We start from the raw sequence: 25,225 nt of genomic DNA on the forward strand, positions 1-25,225 counted from the left end.
GTCTTCCTTCTTCTTCTTCTTGTTCCCTTCTTTAACGAAAAAACAAAAAAGCACAATCACCCTAAGAAACACATCTGTGTGTGACAGCCAGTGGTGTAAACTAACTAAGTCCTGTACTTAAAGGAGTAGTTCACCACTTTTCAACCTGTCTTCATATAATAGGTCCACACTAATGTTCATGATAAAATATCACAATTTTTTTCTACTCAGTCCAAGTCTCATAGGAGAGCTGTGGGAAGTTCAGAATCCATCGTCTTGTGACATCATCATTTTCCAAAAAAAGAATTTAATCAATATTTTAGATTTTTATTATCGCGAGAACAATGGCTTCCACTTTAAAATTGCAACTTTCCAGGAATAGAAAGCCTGCAGTTTCTATAAGCTGGATTGGCAATCGATGATGTCACAAGACGATGGGTTTCTGACCTGCCCACATCCCTCCTCTGAGAAAGAAAAAAAAGGAAAAGCTATTTTTGAGTGAGGACCAATTATATGAACATAGGTTGAAAAGTGGTGGAGTGCCCCTTTAAGTACACTTTTAAGGTATTTGTACATTACTTGAGTATTTCCAATTTCCAATACTTTTACTGATCTCAGTTCCAAATATTGTACTTTTACTCCACTACATTTATTTGAAAACTTTAGTTACTAGCTACTTTGTAGATATAAATTATGATATTATAAAACATACATAAACCACTGTAGCCCTATTTTATACCTTGGCAATTCGAAAATAGCCGATCTACAAGCTCACAACGCGACGCGTTGTGAGCTTGTAGATCGGCTATTTTCAAACATATTGTACTTTTACTTTTATTACTTTAAGTACATTTTGATGCCAACACTTTGATGCCAAGTACATTTTGAATTACAGACTTTTACTTTGCACTTTTACTTCTACATTGCAGTATTGATACTTTTACTCAAGTAAAGAAATTGAGTACTTTTTCCACCACTGGTGACAGCTCAGAGAGACAAATAATAATAATGATAATATTAAATATTAAATAAAAAGAAGGGCTCCACTTTATTGTAATCCCAGTAGGCGAGAGACACAGAAATAACACTGTGCCCTCTCCCTCTCTCTCACCAGCTATCATACTCATTCCATATGGGTTCTTCCTGCAAACCAAAGTTAAAGCCTGTGTAACCAAAACACTGCAATATTCCACATCCAGAGGGGTGGATACCTCACGCTGCAGGCCCCCTCGGGGCCAGTATCTGTCAGCGTTTGTTGATGCTGTTCTTGAATTAAATACCTCAGCGGCGTTTAGGGGGTGCTATGAATTATCGCCTTGTAGAACCTGAAAGGAGAAAAACAGATGGATAATATTGGGACGACTCGATAGGAAAAAGCATGTCATTCATAATCCCTCACCGCGACGACACTAATTGCCGTTTACTTTTTTTGTTGTTTGTCTCTCGTTCTCCTCTTTACATGACAGTCTCGCTACTTTGTCTCCTCCTCTTTTGAAACGCTCCTCTCGTTTCTCGCTCTCTCGGTATCGTCTCCTGAGTCTCTCAGTGTGTCTTTTCTCTTGGCCGCGACTCCCTTTCACTCAAGGTAATCAATGAAGGCCTGTCAGGGTAGCTGAACAGAGACATTATTCAGGAGATGACTTGAGCGTGCGTCCTGGTCGGGTGTAGATTGGGGAAGACAAGACTAATTGGGTCAGGTTGTCTAAAAGTCTCCCATCGGTTCAAGGACTGAACACGGGATGTCGAAAGGGTGTGGCTTAGGGCAGGGGTCTTCAACAGGGGAGGGGGTCCGGGACCCCTAGGGGGTCCTCAGAGTTACTACAGGGGGCCCTCCAAATCTTTGAGTGATAGAAACTTTTTTTCTCCTTATGTATATTAACCACTTGAACCCTAGCGTCCATATTCTGAGAACTTTAGCCAAAAATAGCAAATCTACAAGCTCACTAGCGCGAGGCGTTGTGAGCTTGTAGATCGGCTATTTTCGGCAAAGAGTTTTCGTGTAGAGGGGGAAAAGAGCCGACTAAGTACAGAGTCAAAGGTCAAGTTTATTAAGTATTGACGGTTCAAGTGGTTAAATATCTGGAAACACATTTACATGAACCCAAAATACACTGATGATTGTGCAGTCAAATGATGAAACCATATGGTATCTATGGGTTGTGGGGGGTCCCTGCTTCATCTCGCTCTGTCTCTAGAATAAGGGGTCCTTTGCTTGAAAACGTTGAAGACCCCTGCTTTATGCCATTTGGCCCGAGTTACTGTACGTCGTGAAAGGAGCTCGATCTCACGTCAAAGGGAAGAAAAACACAAAAGGAACACATTACAGTGGGCCGTTAATTACATTTACATGTTCATTTCCCTTTGTTGTGGTCATCAGCCGAAGGTCATAAGTCTACATCGTTAAAAATACGTCATAAAACGAGAGTGCACGACTTGTGAGGAGAAAGGACTGGAGGAGACAACTTTATGCTCCTACTTCTGGGCCAGTAAAGTCTAAAACCGCATCGTTTACCTGATCATAAAACATGAACTGGGACTTCAGAGAGCCAACCAGTTCATGCGGAAGTCTGTTCTTCTGTGTGTGCTTCTAAAAATGCCGACCGCATGGCACAACACAAGAGCAATGCTGACCGCATGGCATAACAGAAGAGTGTCTTCAGACAAAGGCAGGGTCAGAAATTCAGGGTGTACATGCAGTTCAGGACTACGACACAGCAGACGCTGCTGCAGTGACATAGTGGCTGTGTGTGTGTGTGTGTGTGTGTGTGTGTGTGTGTGTGTGTGTGTATGATTATGGTAGCAGGGACGTGCAGTAGTCGGGGGCGTTAGGGATATTTCGCGCTAATCAGTCTATAAGTGCAAGATTTCGCACAGATGTAGCTCAGGGCAGGCTCTAATGATTTAGCTAGGGCGCCCGAGTTTGTCGGCGACCTTCAGGGTCGCCACAGCAGCCAAATCAAGTTGGGCTCCCATTGACTTTCTATACAGGAAGAAAATACCCAGATTTTATTTTTTCTGGGTATTTAAGTAGGATGTGAGGGGTCTAACTAGGGGTTTGTCATGATGCTGAATCCATTGCAAGCATTTGTTTTGCACAAAAAACATTCCTTGGGCTAGAAATGGCCTCAGAAAACGATGCATGTATGGGTGAGCATTCATGTTAGTCAGAGGCCTTAGGGTTTTTTTTCTTGTGCTAATCAGTCTAAAAGTGCAACATTTTGCACAGATGTAGCTCAGGGCATGCTCTAATGATTTAGCTAGAAAAAAAGTGTTTTTCTGGGTATTTTCCTCCTGTATTGAAAGTCGATGGGAGCCCAACTTGATTTGGCTGCTGTGGCGACCCCGAATGTCGCAGACTCGGGCGCCCTAGCTAAATCATTAGAGCATGCCCTGGGCTACATCTGTGCAAAATTCGGCGCTTTTAGACTAATTAGCACGAAATTACCATGTCATCTCCCTAACGCCCCCGACTACAGAGAATGTTAGAGAGGCTGGGGCTGAAATTTCCAAAGGGGCCTTTTGGTCAAAATATCGAAAATAGCAGACCTCCAAGATCCCAACACGTCGTAGAGCTTGGAGGTCGGCTATTTTCGATGCTTGATACCACACTGAACTAAGCATAATCAAGTGAATACTGGAGATGTGGTGTACAGCATGGATTTCTACATGGAGAGGGCAATTCTTTCAACATAAGATGCTGCATTCAAGTTCAGGAGAGTTTGGACAAGGCAATTCTCTTGAATGCTGCCTTCAGGTATGGCATGGAAAGGGGGCATTTGCATTTCTTTCACCATAGGAAAAACTGCATTCATGGTCTGGAGAGGGCACTTTTTACAGACAGATAAAAGGGCAGGGGCTCAAGCGCCCTTTGATGTCTATGCATGCACGACTGCACGTGCCTGTATGATAGGATGTGTTGGGCTGAGGTATAATGTATGTGCAGGCTGATAAATGAATACCGTACACGTGCGTGTTTGCACACTACGCATTTATATTTGTGTCTCTGAGGACTCATTGCTGAGCACACACATTGGGAGAAGGAGAGCAATGGGCTCAGCACACAGCAGAGATAATGAAAAGACTAATGAGGAAGAAGAAGAAGAAGAGATTCTCCTTACCTACCTGGTTGCGCGTTCTATGCGATTTCTGCAGCCACACCCTCCACTGGTCGTACAGCTTGATTGACATGCCGCTGCAGCCATAGGCGTGCTTGCGGACCCAGCCGAAGAACTGCTTGAGTTCACGCCGCAGGGTGGAGTTCTGCTCACTGGATTTGGGATCACATGAGCCGCTCTGCAGCCGCTCTGGGGGGAGGGGGGAGGGAGGAGGGGGGAGAAGGAGGAAGGAAAAGGAACAGACCAGAATGGAAGGAGAGAGAGAGAGAGACCATATAGTTGGGTAAAAAATGGCAGTTCCGTGACCACGAGAGCAAAGGTCCGTTTCTCAATGGATTTGTCATCTAGGAGGGTTATTAAACAAATTTGGCCGGGGTGTATTTTTTAAAATGGCTGGGAAAATGTTTGACAGCTAGGGTAATTTTCAGTCTCATTCACTTACTATACGCTATACTATAAAGGAAAAAATTACTCCCAAAAGATCTGCTCTAAGTGGGATGTGAGGGGTCAAACTAGGGGTTTTTAATTATTCTGAATCCATTGCAAGCATTTGTTTTGCATGAAAAACATTCCTTGGGCTAAAAAACGGCCAACAAAACTATGGTGTAGTGATGAGTCATCAATTTTCACAGGCTTTTGGGGTCCGTTTTTAGCCCAAGGAATGTTTTAATGCAAAACAAATGCATTGAGAAACGGACCTTTGCTCTCCACGGTCACGGAACTGCCATTTCTGACTCTACTAATACATAAAAGCTACAGTAGATAGCATTTTTAGGTTTTATATAAAGTTTTTACTGAATAGGTGCTTGGTTTACCTACGTTCTTTTTTTTCTAGATTCATATTTCTATGCATTTGATGTCGAATGTATTGATGTGTATATATATTACCTTGCTTATTGTATTGATGTTTTTTACCTTGCTTATTTTAAGTCGCATTGGAAGAGGGTCTGCTAAATGCCTAAATTGTAAATTGTAGAGAGCACATCGTTTACAGCACTGGTTCCCAAACACTGGGTTGGGACCCATTTGTGGGTCGCAGTCACATTTTTATGGATCCCTTTATTTTTGGTTTGCTACATTTTGTTTTTAATAACATTTTCAAAAAAACATCCCCCAAAAAAGCTAATTTTTCATGATTTTTTCCCCCTCCCATTATTTAATTTCATGAAGAAATAAAAGGAAAAATTCCATGAATTAGAAAACAAATGTTTAAGAAGTAGTAAAAATAGCTAGATCTAGATCTGCTGTTTTCACTAGTTTGGGTCCTGTGCAAACGTCTAATTTCCTTTTTGGATCTTGAGCTAAAAAGTGTGCGTGCGTGCGTGCATGCGTGCCTCTTCTCAACACGAGGATCAGAGCATAGCCTTGTTTTTCACATCGCACCTGAGGTTTTGGCAATGCTGTTTATTAGACTATGAGTCTGGAATAAAGGTGTTGATGTTGTGCAGTTACCTTAACATGACGTAACTCCAAATACTGGCAATGCGTCTTGCCAGTTGTTTCTCTGTATGATTAAACATCGACGATCCAAAATATGCGGCGCGCCGTTGACTTTCATTTCACGGTGAGAAACGTCTCACATTCACACTTTCCAACGAACAAAGTGGATTCTGCCAACGCATGTCCCGTTCAGCGTTCTCTTCCCGCCCATCTGTTTACAATGATTGATACAGTACTGTGACTATTGCGGTCTCTTAGATGCGCAATAACAACAAACAGCGTGATTTTTGTCTCGGAAGCCTACTAAATGGATCCTATTCCTAATTCAATTAGTAAAATCAACTTGGAATTGACATTTTTATATCCAAGAAATACGGTTTTGTTATTAAGCCAATAAAACCGGGAAAGCATCCTGTGTAGTTTTTGATTTTAGCAGATAGACAAGCTCAACGGCGAGCTTGTACATCTGCTATTTTTTGAACATTTTTGGAAAAACCTTGAAAGTTTGAAGTTTGAACCTTGAACTACTGATTTAGAAGGCATCTGGTAGAATCGACCATGGGAACGCATCTTTGTTAGATTTTCACTTTATTTTATGCTTTAACTATTTAAAAATAGCGGATATACAAGCTCAGAGCGAGCTTGTAGATCCGCTATTTTTGAAAAGTCTTGAAATTTTGTGTAAATCTTTACTTTTTTTTTTAAAGCAAACTTTTGTAAATCTTTGCTTCTGGGGGGTCCCTGGGACAAAATATTTTGAGATGGGGAGTTGGCGGTCCAACACACATAATTCTAGGCGGTTCTTGACGTTAAAACGCTTGAGCACCACCGATCATAGAAACATTCTCAGAAAACCATTAGGATTTTAGAAGACTTTTTCAGGTCTAAATACGTTAGTTAAGCACTCTGAAATACGTCGAGCTATCCAGCATCCCTAACTAGTCATAGTCGTGTGTTAGTAGAGCAGAGGTCTTCAACAGGTGGTCCGGGACCCCTAGGGGGTCCCCAGAGTTACTACAGGGGGTCCTCCAAATCTTTGAGTGATAGAAACTTTTCATTTCAGCTTTTTTATATTAACCACTTGAATTCTAGCGTCCATATTCTGAGAACTCTAGCCAAAAATAGCAGATCTACAAGCTCACAACGCCTCGCGCTGCGAGGCGTTGTGAGGCTATTTTTCGGCTATTTTTCGGCTATTTTTGGCAAAGAGCTTTGGTGTAGAGGGGAAAAAGAGCAGACTAAGTACTACAGAGTGAAAGGTCAGGTTTATTAAGTATCGACGGTTCAAGTGGTTAACTATCTGAAAACACAAATTGACAAACAATGAAACTAAATGGAATCTATGAACAGGTTATGGGGGTCCCTGCTTCATCTCTCTCTCTCTCAGCTAAGGGGGTCCTTGGCCTGAAAACGTTGAAGACCCCTGTAGTCGAGTAAAGGCTACCGGACGCCAAAAGCCTGCCACAGTCAATCCTTATGGCGAACAACAGAGCCTGATAACGACTTCCTCTCCCCGGGGAGCAAATACCACACAACCTATGTAACTCATTATCTGCTCCTTGTGGTCCCAAACCTGCTTCCACTCAGGGCTTTATGGGCCCTGCGTGCACCTCTGACAGACAAGCAGCATTTTAACTTGATCAATCTTTTGAAGGCCTAACGACAAAAATCTATCAAATATCCCCCCTTTGGCCTTTTGCCGTTTCTTTTAAGCCGTTTAGACCGGGTATGCATTATCATCACGCATTATTTTATGCTTTAACTGTTAAGAAATAGCATATATGCAAGCTCACACTTTCTTGTAGATCTGCTATTTTTTTTTTTATCGTGAAAATGTGTGCACGTCTTTGAATATTTTGACCCAATTCTATAAGTGTCTGCATGTTTCTATGTCAGTGGTGCTTAAACGTTGTCATGTCAAGGACCCCCAAAATGATATGTATTTGATATGTATTCAAAGATTTTGAACACATTTTCATGACTTATCAAAAATAGCAGATCTACAAGCTCGCTGTGAGCTTGTATATCTGCTATTTTTCAATAGTTAAATCATTAAATAATCCCAGACCTAAACGGGTTAATCCTCTGACTAAAAAGATCCTTATCGTGGCAGCGAGCGTCTTGATGTTTGCTTTTTCTGTCTGAGGTCACATGCGGTTTGGATCTACTTGCTCCAGGATGTTGTATATCCGGATAAGGGCCATTGTTTTTCTGCTTTTAATTGGCAATGAAAGGTTATTAGGAGGGAAGGATCACCACTCGATGGTATAGGGTGAATTTGGGAAGTATTAAAAAGTCATGAAGCATTTTGCCCATGAGGTATTAAACCTTTCATGAAAGCAAGCTCATGAATCATATTATTGCGCTGCACATAATGCCAGATTTTGTTTCGTTTTCGTTAAATCAAATAAATGAAAAATCTCATTGTCTTACTGGCAGTATACCCCCCTGGATTGGGACACACACACACACACACACACACACACACACACACACACACACACACAGTCACACACTAATGAATTCCGTGCTTTCACTATGCATCTGTGACCACAGTAAAGTAAACGGGCATCGAGACAGTTTTCCAGTAGTACACTCACCACTGCTGGGTGTGGAGGCAGCAGTGGAGTGGCTCCAGCCACTCCAGATGCCCGCCTTCCTGGATCCAAAGATGCCCACTGGGTTGCATCTCACCTGGACAAAGTAAACCGTCCCGGGCCGCAGGCCCGCCAGCCGACACGACGTCTGGTTACCAACATCAACCACTACCTGATCGCGAGGGAGGAAATGGAAAAGACAAACGTTTGCTTGTTTTTTTGTCAAGTAAATGAATGTAAAGCATCCCAAATCAAAACATGTGACCACTTGAACTCAAGCGTCCTTATTCTAGGGCAAAGATTCTGTGAAAATTGCTGATCTACATGCTCACAATGCATCACAATGCGATGCGTTGTCAGCTTGTAGATCGGCTATTTTCGGCAAAGATATTTGATGTAGAGTGAGAAACGGAGCCTAGTACAGAACACTGTGGGACTCCGGTCAATGAAGTATGCAGTAAAGTATAGATATAGGGTCTATGCTTGAGTGATGATGATGGTTTAGAGAATTTCAGAAACGACAGCACGTTTTCTGTCGATTAAACCTGTGAAAGTGACTTCTGTGGAGCTCCCAAATTACAGATCAGGCACAGTAGCTGTCCTGAGTAACTTTGTCTTACCACAACTCAAAACCAAACTATCTTGAGAGTCATTCTCCATTAAATGGTTTAAAACCTAAGAGAGAGCAAACTAGCTCTGGCACTCAACAGTTTTACTAGTTTTGTGCATGTGGGTGTTTATCCCCCCCTACCAGTGGTGTAAAGTAACTAAGTACATTTACTCAAGTACTGTACTTAACTCATTCTGTGCCTATCCCGAACATGTTCGGCTTTATTTCAATCCAATACAAAACATTTTTTATTAATTGACTTACCCTGAGCTGCTTGTAGAGTCGTGGGTGGTCCTGGCTCGTCCTACGCTAGCCAGCTAGCCATTTTACATGGTCCGACGATATATTCCATTAAAAATGGTTTAAAATACATTTTTGAGCCCCCCAATTTTCACCAAATGTTCAGCGCCGCTTCCGGAACGACGTCCAGTGTGCCTATCCCGAACATGTTCGGCTTTTTTAATGAAATGAATAAAATGATCCGAGGCCTTCTGAAGCCTGAGCCTAAATTTAAAATCCAGTGTTCCAAATCCGGGGGCCGCCATGCCGGCCGTTAGCCGCGAACGGCGCCGCGAATCGCCGCCGAATCCAATGAAAAACCACATCTTTGGAGGCCCATATCTCTGGATTGTGTTTTTAGGGATGTGGCGCGAGGTTTATTTACGGCGAAATCGCCGAAAAATGATCTTTAAAATGACAAAATGGGAATAGCTATTCTGTTAGCATTATCATCCGGGACCTTTCCATGACGTGCACGAACGTGAGCACGCGCGTCACTGCAACGTGAGCCCCCGGATGCTAATGCAGTCCCCTATGGGAGAAAGTCTGGCATTCTTTGGTGCCCTCTAGGGGCTGGCACTGGAAGCGTTAAGTACAGTTTTTTTTTCTGGCAACATACGTTTTTTTCAGAAAACTGTTAGGATTTAGAAGACATTTGTAAAATTGGCCTATATCAGTGGTTCTCAAACTTTGTCATGTCAAGGACCCCCAAAAAGATATGTATTTGGCTGCGGACCCCCAACCCAAAATATTTTGTTCCAGGGACCCCCAGAAGCAAATATTTGAGTTAAAATGTTCACTCTGAATCTGGATCTTGCCTTAAGCTAGATGCAGAATAGATCCAGGCTTACCTTCCACTCTGTGCTGTCCTCCAGCCTGTATCGTATCTGATACTTGGCTTGGAACAGGAAGTCCTTGAGGGCAGGAGGGTTGGCCCAGCGGACCGTCAGCTGGTCCTCCAGGTCCCCCACACGACTCACCAGCACGTTGTCAGGGGGGTCCGTGGTCACTGCAGGAGCAGGGGTTTAAAACCCATTAAAGGAGTAGTTCACCCCCAAAATAACCTTCTTTCTATTGATTACCGGTACTCACGCCATGGAGACTTGAGTTGAATAATATTTTTTGTTTTTTGTTGCATTCCTAAGACAAAAAATGTATTACAGTAAATGTACCCCCATTGATTCTGGATGGGGACCCGAATGCATTTGGGTCCCCATCCGGAATCTATGGGGGTGAATTCACTATAATATTTTTTTTTTGTCTAACAAAAAACTAAAAATATTATTCAACTCAAGTCTCCATGGTGTGAGTAATCAATAGAAAAAAAGTCGTTTTAAGGCTGATTTCTGCAAAAAGAAAACGCTCCATTCTCATTGAAATGCATTGGTGGAATGGGTTATCCACTCTCATAGGTACTAAAAATGTTCGCTTTAAAAGAATAAACAGTCAAAGATTTGCACACATTTTAGGTGGTGCCATAGTTTTGTACTTGTGTATGTGTATGTGTCTATGGAGTTAACATTACTCTAAATAGCAGATCTACAAGCTATGAGCTTGTGTATCTGCTATTTTTGAATAGCTAATGTGTACAACAATGCTTTTTCGCTCAAATCTAAAATCACACAGATCCTGTCCTGGTCTTAATGGGTTATCAGATAATTTACATTGTACAATTTAGGGATTTAGCGACTTACAATAAGCAGGTAATACATCAATATAATAAGCAAGATAATGTCAGTACATCAAGAACAATATACAAACACTTAGGAATATCAATCTAAAACCTGTGTTTTTCGAGGGGAGTGCTACAGTAGTGCTATGGGTTTAGGTGGAGTCTGAAGAGGTGAGTCTTCAGTCCACGGCGGAAGCTAGGGAGTGAGTCTGTAGTCAGTTTTAAAGCATTAGTCATTTTATGATTCACTCGACGCAACAGAGCAGAGTGGGGTACGCTAGCTAGCACCTTGTGAACTCTGAGAGCAAGCAAGAGAAGAATTCTCCAACCTAATGTACAGTGTCTTGTACAATACAGCTCAGGGCAGACATCCTCTATTATGTGCAGACACTGTGTCATCATTCCACTTAAATAAAACACAGTGTTGGATGATGAATGTCTTGCACGACTATCAGCCAAACACACCGTCTCGCTCATGTGCACTCAGGCTCGACAAGTCCCTTTACTTAAATATATATAGGCCTATATGTCTATATTTATAAATAGAGCTGTTCGTTATGGAGCTACACACACCATACGGGGGGTTGGAGAGAGAGAGAGAGAATCAGTGTGGAAATAATGTGGAAATAATTAACAATCAACTTCCAATCAATTAAGTGATCAGTGAGCAATATTTTGCAAAGAAAGGTATTGTGAATCAATTGTTACCGTATATCCAAATCCATTCCTTTCTACAGAATTATTTCAAGAAGCAAGCGGTGTACTTACAGTAATGAGATTATTATGCTCAAATTAAACATTCCTCTGGAATATAAGCTCTTGTTTGTTTTTTTTTACTTTTCTTTAGGCTTTTCCCTCCATTTTTGTGCTCTATATAGTCTATAAAAAGAGTTTCAAAATGGTGTAAGTCATATATTTTCTTTCTTTCCAAGGTTTATTCATTACATTCACAGGGATTAACACAACATAAGTGATATATATACAGTATATATTATGTTAACTTAAAATGGTAAGATTATGTTAGAATAAGTGTTAAATAGCTTGATATTCTGATCATTGCTGTGTTTGAGTGTTTGTTCAGTAACAGGTGTCTCCCCATCTCTCCAGCTCTTTAGTAAGCATTTACTAAATGTTCAGATTTCAAACACTCCAGCTGGTTCATTTTTGTTAACAGTAGGCTATTCAAAATGTCTTTGTAACAATGGGTGTATATACAAAGAAACCCAAGAATATTCTAACATGAAATGTAATATGAATTAATTGCAATTAAAGTATATAAAAAAAGAACTCTGGCCTGGAACGCTGGCGTAGCGGTCCGGGCACCTAGGCTCATTGTAGAGAGTACTGTTTTTAGCGGACAAGTGCAATTGCTTTATAGGTATTATGTAGTATAGGTATTATGTAGTTTTTAGTATAGTGTCTAGGTATATTTTATTATTCTGCCATGTCTAGGACCTGGCTAACACATTTCGTTCTGTACTTGTACTGAAAGACAAATAAACTCCTTGAACCTTGACAGCGTGTCGCGGGTTCGAGTCCCGATCAGGACGGCCTTTGCTGCGTGCCACTCCCCAACGCTCTCTCCGCATTTCCTGTCAACCTACCGCACTATCAATAGAGGCATAACAAGACTAAGGTGAATATTAAAAAAAGAAACTTCAGCTTCGGCTGGTGACAACATTGTCTTTCAGACAGAGTAGTTGGTCTTTGGAACGCTGGACTAATCAGGTCAGTTCTTCACTCCTCCAGGCCCCAGTATGCTTTCTGCAGAGAGCGCTGCGTTGTCCTGGCTTTAAGTGTTAAATAAAACATTGCTTTCCCACTGCAACAAAGCTCACAGAGAAACCAAACACTTCATGGAGCTGATGGAGGGCGAGAGAGAGAGAGAGAGGGAGAGAGGGAGAGAGGGAGGGTAGGGGGCGGGGAGCGAGTCACAAAAGAGCGACCAAGACCGCCATATGAAAACGTCTTGTAAAAAATCCTTCCCGTTGGTGTAGCGTTTGTTCTTTAAGAGATCCATTGTTCCCTTCATATATCCACTGAGCCTTGTTGTTTGTTGCGCATGTTGATGATCTTTATTTGTTCTATCAAATTCACCCTGAGGGCGGACAGACAATCGAGATGGAGAAATTCCACAGGTTATTGTTTCATTTATTGGGGATCTGAGGGTATGGGAGGCACGCACCACACGCCCATGCACAACCCCCATCCTCTTGCCCTGCCCTTTTGGTCAGCCATGCTTTTAGCCTCCGCCTTGTTGGGAGAGTACAGGGGGGCTCTCTCTGACTCATGATGAAATGTGGCCTGATGAATTGTAGCAGGGGTCTTCAACAGGGGGTCCGGGACCCCTAGGGGGTCCTCAGAGTTACTACAGGGGGTCCTCCAAATCTTCCAATCCTTTTTATATTAACAACTTGAACCCTAGTGTCCATATTCTGAGAACTGTAGCCAAAAATAGCAGATCTACAAGCTCACAACGCCTCGCAGCTCGACGCGTTGTGAGCTTGTAAATCGGCTATTTTCGGCAAAGAGGTTTGGTGTAGAGGGGGAAAAGAGCAGACTAAGTACAGAGTGAAAGCTCAGGTTTATTAGGTAATGACGGCTCAAGTGGTTAAATATCTGAAAACACAAATTGACATGATCCCAAAATACACTGATGATTGTGCTGTCAAAAAACTAAACTATATGGAATCTATGAAAAGGTTGTGGGGGTCCCTGCTTTATCTCTCTCTCAACAAAGGGGTCCTTGGCCTGAAAATGTTGAAGACCCCTGAATTGTAGCATTCAGGGGTGCCTGCTGGCCTACTGGCCCATGTGCATACCACATAGGCTCAGTGCAGCCTGAGAGCGTGTTGCTGGTTCGATTCCCGATCCTGACCTTTGCTGCGTGTCACTCCCCATCTCTCTCCCCATTTCCTGTCAGTCTACTGTCCTATCAGTATAAGGCATAAACGTCCAAAAAACATATCTAAAAAAAGAATTGTAGCATTCAGAGGAGTTTATGACACTAGAGGTGGCAAGGCTAGAGAGTGCACCACAAGGAAAAAAAACACCTTTTATGTCTCAAACATCAGCACGTTATATTTCTTATGGTGAAGCTTATGTGAAGTGATTTGCCAAGCGTCTGATGTGCAGCTATCTTTTACAACAATTTTATTTTGACTTTAAGTTTCAGCCAGAACCCATTACACAGTTATAGGGGATGGGGTGGATGGATGGAGAACACCATAAAAACCCACTTTGCACGGGGGGAAGTATGCTAGCCATATGCAGCAAGATCTGGACAGCACAGATAACAAGAAGGAATACAGCACATGAGTGAAACCAGGGGAGGGGAGGGGAGGGGAGGGGAGGAGAGGAGAGGAGAGGAGAGGAGAGGAGAGGAGAGGAGAGGAGAGGAGAGGAGAGGAGAGGAGAGGAGAGGAGAGGAGGGAGAAGAGAGTGAGAGAAGCAACTTGAGGATAAGTTGTCTGTTTCTACTTGTGACCAGACTCAATGACTCACCTACATCCAGGATGTCCAAGGTGATGATGTCAGAGTTGGCCGAGCCCAGCTGATTGGCTGCCTCCACCCAGAGCTCATACGGGGTAAAGAGGGCGAGATCGCGAGGGATGTAGCAGGAGTGGGGCTGGTGCACGCTGGTGTAGTCCTCGCATTCCTTCTCCTGTCCATACCACCTGGAACCAAGACACAACAAAGACTAGAGCCACGTACACCTCTCTGACAAAAGAGCTTAACCCATTTAGTACCTAAAAAAAAGTCTTCTGAATCCTATGTTTCTATGTCAGTGGTTCTCAAACTTTTTCATGTCAAGGACCCCTTAGAATTATATGTATTTGACCGTGGACACCCATCTGAACATGTTTTGTTCCAAGAGAATGAAAAATACATTCAAAGATTTGCACACATTTTCAGGATTTTTCAAAAATAGCAGATCTACAAGTTCGCTGTTCTGTTATTTTTTAATAGTTAAAGCATAAAATAATGGTTAAAGTGGTGACACAGATATAGCTGCCCGGTCTAAATGGGTTACACAAAAAGAAAAACGGCTAAACATTTTGACAGCTCTTCAAGCATTTCTGCTTTATTTGACAAGCACAGTGGAAGGAGACAGGAAAGGAGAAAGACCGCATGACATGCAACACATGGCCCCGTGTTGGACTCGACTCGGGATGTTGCTGTTATGTGGTCACTGGTTGAGCCACTCGGACGTTAAAGTCGTAGCACAAAAGCAATGCATTCAAGGAATAGTTACAAGACTCTGAGATGAGAATCGCCACAATGGAGTAGTACTGTATATAAGGTACTGTATATGTGTTACAGGTCAATGGATATCTGTCGTCGACTCGTCGCTCTCGAGTGAAACCTTTCTATGTACTTTTTTGGAAATGGAAAAAATAACATGTTCCAAAGTCCAACGGATTCAATGTGTTTTATTATCTACTCACAAGTTCTACTTTCAACGTAATGTGACACAATTTTGGGCACGTCATATGAGATCTTTCCAAAAATGCCAAAAGAAGATAAGATAACCCAAAGATTGCTGATCTACAAGCTCACAATGCATGTGATGCAAAATGTGAGCATTGGACGAATAAGGATGTCTATCATGGTTCAAGTGGTTAATGCGGACTAGCTGACAGTTTGAACACTTTGGAATGCTTTACGTACTAACTAATGCTTTCTGTACTAACACAAGCAAGCTTTTTTCCCTACATTTGTCACACAACAACAAACTATAAAATAGGGTCTAAATGTATATGAAATATGGAGATACTGTACAACGTTTATTTTTTACTCTTAAATCTTTTCCCACAAGTTTTTTGTCTAACCCATTTTTCACCCTGTGTCAATTGTCTAATGTAATCCTGGGCGCTACACTCCCTCTGCCAACCTGGGGAGACAACGGACTGACCTCATGCTTCCTTCTATGCATGAGGAGTCCAAGTTGCTTCTTTTCACCTGACAGGAACATTTCCCTGGTTGGACGTAGCGCGTGGAAGGAACACGTTATTCCAACTAGTTCCTTTCTTTCCCCTCCATCAGGCGCCCCGGCTGGCCAGGGGGAGACATTATAGAGACCACAATTACTGCATGTTTTTGTGAGGGTACCTACCCTAGGAGACACAGGGAGAACATGCAAACTCCACACAGAAAGGAGATACAACGACAGCAAAGATGTACTGTATATCATCTCCATATTTTTAACTCTGTTTTTTCATAATTTAACACCCTACTCGATCATACTACAGCGTCACACAAAAGCATCAATAAGTAGCAGATCTACAAGTTTTGGACATATGAGGTTTCCACCCGACAGAGACGACAATACTGCATGTATGTCTCTAATCTACCTGAATGAGTGAAAGTGGAAGGTGTTGGCTTAGGTGATCACCTGTGAGCTGCAGCAGGTCTGGGGGTCTCACCTCAATTTGTACTTGAGGGTGTATTTGGTTCTGATGAAGGTTTCACCCTGGCCCCCAGGGCTCCACTTGCAGCTCAGATCCTTGGTGTTTCGGGACCAGCAGCTGAGGTTGACCGGCTTCTCCGGGGGCACTGGACATACAGTAGATAAATGGTGCATTTATACAGCGCCTTTATCCAAGGCGCTTTACAGAGATTGTGCATTCCATTCACCCCTTCACACACACATTCATACTGTACACCGATGGCGGAGGAAACCATGTGAGGCACCAACCTGCTCATCGGGAGCAACTAGGGGTTCAGACAGAGTCTTGCTCAAGGACTCTTCGACACTAACTCTGGGGGAGCCCGGGATTGAACTGGGAACCCTCCGTGTCCTAAGACGGCAACTCTGCCCCTGAGCCACTGCCGCCCGATGCTACATCGATGCTAATGTCCTGAATGAACTGAAAACATTACAAAGTGATACTGGATGGTGGAGTTATTCTGTTCTCTTCTGTTTTGTTTTATTTCGTCCCATTCTGTTGTTCTATTGTGTACCACTCCATACCATGTATTTCCAATTCCCTTCTGTTCACACTGTTCTGTTATTTTGTGTTCCAAACAGCTCTGTTCTCTTCTGTTTTGTTCCATTCTACGTATGTTTCATTCAGTTCTGCAGTCTGCACTCTACTTGAATCTGTAATGTTCTTCTATTTTGCAACCATCTGGGTTATAGGATGTTCTTCGTGGGTTTCAGAAGCCGATCAGTTCTGCTCCAGTCTGACATTGGCTACGGCTGATGACGTAGGCGTAAGTGTTTTCCTTCCGTAAATAGCAAGTCTGTAAGCTTACCAGATCTGTAAGTTCACAATTTATGACAATAAAGTAAAGAGATGGTACAGTTTTTTTTTAAAGCCCACGTTTGTATGTGAAACTAGAATTCATAAAAGATATTCTCATTTATTTTGGATGGTAATTTATTACCGGTATTCTGCTATTCGTTATTATGCTCACATAAGCTATTCAGATGGGGTAGACAGTGCAAAGTATTCAGGCCATTCACCACAAATAAGGATGTTTACATTCATTGAAATACGAGCACATATGTCTGGACGTTTGTTCAGCTTCGTCTGCCTTGCATTCCCGGTGCATTTTTGGAGTGCTGGATCACGTGCGATATCAAGTGCAACCTGATATATATGACTATGTCATTTCTTGTTTAAACCTCTAATAATTTGATCAAACGACACAGGCATCCTTTGGCCTTTATTTTGGCATTTAAAACGGAATCCATTTTAAGAGGTGAACCATGGTCTCCGTCCTTTCATGTAAAACATTCCTTCCATCAAGCACTGTGTTGTAAGCCACCGCTAAGATAGAGCAGATTAGGGTAGTCATATAAAAGGATTTAAAAGCATTGCAACCAGAAGGCAGATCATAATCGAAAGGGCTTTTATGCAGGGAGAAACAAACCCCTAAGAAAAGATTGCATTTGTGAGCCTTACAGCATTCTATCAATTCAAATGAAGAAGAAAATGTGTTTGCCTTGTTACCTTACAGCACTACAGTACAATAGATTCTTTACAATACATTGAACCTCAAATTGCATATTCACAGGTAGCTCATTGACTACTACGACTCATGGTGTAGTTAATAAGGTCCAAATAAAGCCGAACTAGTTCGGGATTGGCACAATAAGAGTTAAGATTACTGCCAACTGTTTTTGAGAGGGTAGCCTTTGGATTTAATTAATTTCAGTATGGTATGAAAATCAACTTGCAGAGATTTGGAACTACTGTAAATCAACTTTAAAAAAAGAAAACCTGCTTGAGATAAGTCCTTCAAGTTTATATGTGTGCATACGTGAACACAAATGTTCAAGAAAGTAGGCTATAAAGATTAGGGTTAGTATATAATAAAAATCCCCAATCCCCATAAACAGGATCGGGTGATAAAATTGTGTGCACATCTTTCTGTGAGTGTGAGAGATATGAAATCATTATGGTAAATAATTCAAACAAAACACAATACAAAATAGCCATAATGCTTTTTCCCCCCCATAACATTATGATGGAATTTCCATCTGGTATATTAAAACGGAATAATGTGGTTGTTATTGCTTAGAAGGGTTAGCGTTACAGTCCAACCTACACCTTAGAATGCACTCCAAAAGCTTCGCTGTGAAACACACAACTCGGTATAATAGACTATTAGACTTTGGAACAGCCACGTACTTACATAAACCTTCTCATGAAAATCGGAGATAGGCTCCAAACCTATTAGGCATTCATGACTTACGCAAGGGCCTGTGCATGCATACTGTATATATCGTCTCTGTCGGGTGGAAACCCCATGTGTCCAAAAAAAAATCTTTTCAGGGTTCACATTCAAAACCATCAAAAGTAGCAGATCTACGAGCTCAAAACCGAGCTCAGATCTTCTACTGTTGATACTTTCATGTGACGCTGTACTACGATCAAGTAGGGCGTTAATTTACGAAAAAGAAACAACACAAAAAGTTAGAATATGGAGGTAGGAGGTTTCTGCCGGGCAGTTCTATACGTAGGCTACAGCAGTGGTTCTCAACCTGTGGGTTGGGACGCCCAGGGGGGTCCCCAAATTATTTTGAGGGGTCCCCAGATGATTAACTTAATGTGCAACAGTATACAAACCAACATAAAGTTTAAGTGTATAGAGGGTATCTGCACATTTCTAAAGTGACAATTTGAGGACTTTTTAATACCTCTAAAATGACAAATTAAACATTGGCCAAATTGTCAAATATTAGAGGCAGAAATTGTGAAAATAGCTGATCTACATGCTCACAACACCTCAATAGAACCGTGTCATACAAAATGTAATGCTTCAACTCTTAGTGCTATTCAGGGACGGAGGGGGGGGGGGGGGGGGGTCCCCAGTTAAAATGTGATTATTTTGGGGGTGTGGCGGCCTGAAAAGGTTGATAACCACTGGGCTACAGCAGAGAGAGCAGCCTGTATAGCTAAAGCACTTACGGCCCACGTAGAGACAGGAGCCGGCCAGGACGTGGCCGTCGCCTCCGTGGCAGACCAGGTTGTCTCCGGACTGCTGCTGGGAGCCGTTGAGGCGGTGCAGGGTGACGCTCAGGGCGCGGGGGCCCGCCGCCCCGTAGGTGCTGCTGGCCAGGCGCTTGCCGTTCAGGGTCCAGTAGAGCTTGTTGATGTGGAGGCCCGCCACCTCCACGCTCACCGTGCACGTGGCCGTCAGACTGGAGCCGATGTGAACGGCGGGGTCCTGGGGGAAGATCACTGCCACCTCTGGGTGTTGAGATATGGAGACGCAAAGCCCTAACACACAGGCACACACACACGCGCACGCACACACACGCGTGCACACGCACGGACGTGCACAGACCCAAACGCAGACAGAGACACCATCGTGGACAATCACAGACACAAACATGCACGTTTTGAGGCGGTTAATATTCTAGGCATTTATCGTACTCAGAATCACTTACAATGCAGCAGACTGTTATACAATAAGACGCATGTAGGAGATGGACTCCTCTGATCTGTTTCTTTGTTGCTTGATTAGTTTCAGTCTTTGCGAACCGACCCATTTCCTGGCGAAGCATGAGATGCAATTACCACGCTTTTTTTTTTTGCAGAGGCATCTATTGAGTCTGGTCGTGCATTGGAATTCTGAGAAGACCCTTTATGAAAGCTTTGGGTTTTGCGTTTGGAAGAGAACACATGTAACTTTTTGGGCTTACGACTGCAGAGCAGGAGCACGGCAAATATTTATGACCCAATGATGAACTGGATTTATGGTCCCCGGGTAGGACCACTTAAAAAAAAGGTCACCCTAGCGAGGGACGTGAATGCTTTTCCATGCTGCTACTCCTCTTGCACTTGTTTTAAAGCCTGTATTATGATTGATGCCTCTATGAAACGCTCCGAGGAGCAGCGCTGTGTCCGAGTGTTACCGCTGGGTAGCCTTTGGGGAGATTCAGGGGTGAGGGGTGGAGGACGTTTATTAACTGTGTTCTAGGTGGGCGGTGGGACAAGCTTTCTAACATATGTGCCAATATGTTGCTTCCTGCTTCACTGGACTTATGACTTATGAGGATTTGATGTTACAGAGATGATAATGCCGTGGTATTTCATCACCGCAGGCTGAACCCATGAGGACTCAGGGAATGAACTTCAGCATAGTCTCAGTTATACAGTATAGGCCTACTTCAGGGGTCTTCGACGTGTTCAGGCCAAGGACCCCTTTGTTGAGAGAGAGATGAAGCAGGGACCCCCACAATCTTTTCATAGATTCCATATAGTTTCATCGTTTGACAGCACAATCATCAGTGTATTTTGGATTCGTGTCAATTTGTGTTTTCAGATATTTAACCACTTGAACCATCAATACGTAATAAACTTGACCTTTCACTCTGTACTTAGTCCCCCTCTACACCAAACCTCTTTTTCCAAAAATAGTGCTCACAACGCCCCAGGACCCCCCTCGCAAAGTGAGCTTGTAGATCTGCTGTTTTTGTCCAAAGTTCTCCGAATATGGACGCTAGGGTTCAAGTGGTTAAAAAGGATAAAACATGTTCTATCTCACAAAGATTTGGAGGACCCCAGTAGTAACTCTGAGGACCCCCTATAGGGGAAGACCTCTGGCCTACTTAGTTGTGTGCTGGTGTCATGCTCAGTAAATAGCAGATCTACAAGCTCACAAAACGTCACAAATATGACACGTGTGAGCTTGTATATCTGCTATTTACAACACCTGATTGCAAGAAAGTATATAAATGGAAAACTGGAAAGTGAGCATAATCCACATAGATGGATAATACTTGTCTGGTTATTTCATAACAAAACATACTTGTATGTAGCAATGCTGCAACTATGATGATGTTGCTCTATACCTTTAGAATGCAGTATTTCTCTGAATCAGCAAAACATCATTATCCCTAAATAATGCATTATAGGCTATGTGTACACTCTATTACAATGTAGCCTATGCCAGAGAAAGCATGTTTATATGCATTTCATTCATGCAAAGGCCTGATACATTGATTTATCACATTTTATCGAATTAAATGCTTAATCTCCTTCTCTAATTGGCCTTGTTGTCAATGTCAATTTGATCCAGTTAGTCAATAACGCCTTTAGTAATCACAGACATATGACTGTGGTGTCATTCCATTTACTTCATTAAGGTTTACAATATATTAAACAATGGCTCAAGGGTTTGCAGTACATTTGCATAATTACTTTTCAGTGCCGAGCTGTAAATATAATCCATATGATAAGAGGGCAAATTGTAACAGGCTGCTCCAGTAGATGACAATGTGTTGACTAATGGTCTAGCGCGCGCCTCCCATCTAAGTGCTGCTACATATCAGCCGACAGAAACGTGCTAAATTGAGTGTGTCTGTCTGTCGGCTCCTACCCAGAACAAATCTTTCAAGTTTTGTACTTACGTGTCGAGGTGAACAACACATGTGGAACCAGGAGGATGAGGAACAGCAAGGATATCATAGTCGTACACAGTCTTTTTTTGTGTGTGGCTTTTTTCAGAACTTTTTTCTCCCTCTTGAGTCCTTTTTTCTTTTTCTCTCTAGTTCGAGCTCCCAAGACGTGAGACTGAGGCACAGTTTGGAAGGATAGGTTGCGCAGGCAGGCAGCAGCAGGACTCTTGTTCTGTTCAACCTCCAACTAGTCTCCTGCAACGTTGAGGCAAGGAGCTCTGCTTTCAGATCCAGTGTTGGAACTCCCTCAGGAAGTCAAACGACCAAGTTCACTGCGGTGGCATGAAGGTACATCACACAGGCTTTGCTTTCTACTCAACTGTGTGGCTGTGCCTGGTGCACGCCTCAACAGCTAAAACATCCAAGTTGATACTTTATGCTCCTCCCTTGTCTTCCCACACAGTCATAAGTCATTATTGCTCTCAAAATGTGTCCCCTCCCAGCTGTAGCCCCCCCAGCCCTCCCCACCTAAAACAAATAATAGGCTATATATAGGATATAAAAAGAAATAATACAGGCCTAGGTAGGTCTAGCCTACTAACTATGGGTCACTTACCTCATCACATTATTTTCAGCTGTGGAGTAAATTCACAATTTTTTGATAGGCTAGGCTTTCTACTGGGAGTCTGGGATAGTTTTAGGCAGGGTTTTATTTAGGCTAATCATTTTAGTTTTGATGGCCCCAAGGAAGAAGAAATGCAGGCTAGTAAAGCCCATTTAACATTTTTTAGATAGTCGTCCCATAATCCTTGACAGGCCGAAACTAACTTTTATCCCATAGACAAAATCACCCATTTGTGAATCCTAATCCAAATGGATTTGAAAATGATTTAAATGCAAGGGTCCTTATAGTTTGATGCATTGATTCTGAATGAACGACCAATCAATCAATACAACAAGTTAAAATAAATTCCTCGCTGGTTTATAATAGCAGGTTTGTACATTTATTTTGCATATTGTGATCACTGCCATTATTATCATATTATAATAGGCTCCACTGCTGCAGTGTCTCCCTCTGCACTGAAAAGAGGCAGTGTGTTGGGTGGTGGTGGTGGTGGTGGGGGCGCAGCGGCGGCGTGCGTGATGATGCTCTGATGACGACACGACGAGCACGGACAGAGCAGAAGAAGGAGATTACCAAAGTAGATAGCCATCATCATCATCGCGTTGAGGCAGCACCATCCTTCCTTCCATCCATCCATCCATCCATCCGACCGACCGACCAGCACTGCACAGCACACAGCACCACCTTCCTCCGCAACGGGAGCCTGCGTCTCAGCGCTGCAGAGAGAGTGGCTGATAATCCATCCAGCAGTCGACATGCTCCGGTCCCGAGGCTTCTGTGCGCTGGCGTCGCTGCTTCTTGCGGGGCTCGCGGCGGCGTCCTCCTCAGATCTGTTTGACAACCAACTGGGTGACATCAATTACTGCAAAAAGCAATGCCAGATCACCATCAAAAACAAAAGCCCCGCTAAAGTAAGTTATTACCCCAGGCCTGCCTGCCTGCGACTAATGATGGAGGCTTTAATGCTGTAGCCGAAGCTGTTCCGCAGAGCAGCACTACAGTACACTGTCATCAACAAGATGACAGCTAATGCTGCTGCTACCGTCCGACGTTTCAGGGCTATTATAGAACGAAATGTAGGCTTATATTAGTATTAGGTTGTATCCTGTCATTGGACATGGCAATCTGTTATTATGAAATTGATGCTATGAATGAACGTCTGTGTTTGGGTTGGTGCGTAACCGACTGGTCACCCATGCGCTAATAAACTGGCTCCGGGTTTTTCGCTGCGTCTTTGTGGACATGATGAGGCTATTGTGCACAATTAGGCCGAAAAATAAATACTGAGTACACTTCACTGCCTCCTATTTTTACCACATTTTCTCTCCTAAAAGACATGCATTAGCAAGCATTCCAAAATAATAAACCAAAAGCTTTTAACGCTAATCCTGTGAGGTGCAATTACCCAGGATAGGGCCCGCACCTGGGCTGGTATAGGCTTTTAATGCAGTTTCTGTACGGGACTCGGAACTGTTGGCTTATTGCCTTTAAACAGGGTTAAATACATAATTAGCTCAGGCTATTAATATTATAGTCTACTAATAAAGGCTTTTGAATTACTGGGTACAAGTCAGATTTCACTGAGAATCTGTAATGGAGGCAGGTGACTGAGGACTGAGGTGCTGGGCTCAGTATTTCTGTCAGATCATCTTGTGTGTTCTTTATTCAGTTCAGGTGTGGGTGTGTTCAGCCTGTGTGCAGAGCACAGCACAACTGCAACATGGATTATAGGCCTACAGCACACAGTAAAGAACAACAACTCCGCAGAATATTGCTGGCGTTGCTGTTATAGCCTATGCCTCCTAACGAGGGACTTGTACGTTATTATCACCCTGTGTTGGTTGCTGGTTGAGTTTAAGGGACCATTGGACACTAATTGTCTTGCAGTTTGCGTAAACAAATTCCCTGTGAATAAAACGTGGGCATTGTGTGAAGGGTCGGGTCGATGTGAGTCCCTCCAGACTGTGAATTATTGAAGAAACGCAGAAACGAGAAATGATGACACACGCTTGAGTTGACACTGTAATATGGAATCTCTTTGTCTCTTCTTTCACAAGAAGGCGCTGTTCTGTTATTTTGCAGAGGGAAAGCGGCCAGCTGACAAGTGAAAGTTAGACCATGCACGAGTTGGTTGAAATAGACCATCTATCTTCCTTGTGTTCATCTTGAAGCCACACTGTGGCCTACTTTTTTTAGCTCAGAATTTACAGTTCATGCCAAGCTTTTCATATTTAGAACTTACAGTTCCACTTTTGATTGAAATATGGGACAACAAGGCATTACATTAACTTACATCCATGTCTGTGTTATTACATAGTTCAACTTCTTATGTGCTAAATAAAGAGCCTGCAGTATGTCACTTTGCATAACTTTATCTGCTGCAGTAGGCCTATATATATCTCATGCACCTTTATGTCTTACCTCAAGTACAGCAAGATGTGGTACCATGTGTAAATAGGTAGATAATTAGTTGTTCAACCCCCTGCCCTGAGTGAGTGCCTCTTCTCCTTCCCTTTCTCATAAGAAAGGAAAGGAAAATAACCAAAACGATGGAGTGTGCACAAAAACGAATATCAATTAAATTACATTTTCAATTCAAAGAAGCTTTATTGGCATGAGAAAGCATAGTTTACATTAACAAAGCAAGTGTCAGAATATAAAAACAGTTGAAAAGGGGGAACATATTTACAGTTGGAGGGGGACACGGCATTGTGTAAAAAGAGCTATGTCACATTGCGTCATGATAATATACATGTTATACCGTATATACAAGGTATAAAGCTTTTTGAAACAAATAGCAGCAATCTTTTGCAGTCGCGTTGGAACAAATAGCAGCACTCAAAACTATTGAATTGGTATACAAAGAAGCCTCTGATTTAAAATGTGTTTAAAGGTAGCAGCTCTGTTTATGTGTGCAGTAGGTCTAGAGGTCACTCAATGGTTATAGTCCTAAGGCCCATTCCCACTGGGCCAGATAACAGATACAAAAATCTCTTTCTCCAGATACTTTTCCATTCAAAGTGGATGGTAGATACAGATAAAAAGAATATTTG

General features: G+C 42.6%; 2 protein-coding genes across 2 annotated transcripts in view; one reads left to right on the top strand and one right to left on the bottom strand.

Annotated features, from left to right (window-relative positions):
- Positions 1–1,280: 1,280 nt before the first annotated feature.
- crlf1b (cytokine receptor-like factor 1b) lies at positions 1,281–21,617 on the bottom strand (the record flags this gene model as incomplete). The annotated part of the gene is made up of 8 exons (XM_080722416.1): positions 1,281–1,304; positions 4,102–4,283; positions 8,135–8,303; positions 9,872–10,029; positions 14,197–14,369; positions 16,119–16,248; positions 19,113–19,394; positions 21,560–21,617. 8 exons carry the CDS (start codon positions 21,615–21,617, stop codon positions 1,281–1,283), a joined length of 1,176 nt encoding a protein of 391 aa, XP_080578542.1.
- A 1,310-nt stretch (positions 21,618–22,927) lies between these two features.
- tmem59l (transmembrane protein 59-like) overlaps positions 22,928–25,225 on the top strand; it is a gene marked incomplete at both ends in the record, with an annotated part of 29,714 nt that continues 27,416 nt past the window's right edge. The window contains one exon of the mRNA XM_080730189.1: positions 22,928–23,083. Within this exon, the coding sequence (XP_080586315.1) occupies positions 22,928–23,083 (156 nt within the window). The remainder of the gene's footprint in view (positions 23,084–25,225) is intronic.

Source organism: Nannobrachium achirus (assembly GCF_963921795.1).
Source record: "Nannobrachium achirus genome assembly, chromosome: 1".
NCBI lineage: Eukaryota > Metazoa > Chordata > Actinopteri > Myctophiformes > Myctophidae > Nannobrachium > Nannobrachium achirus.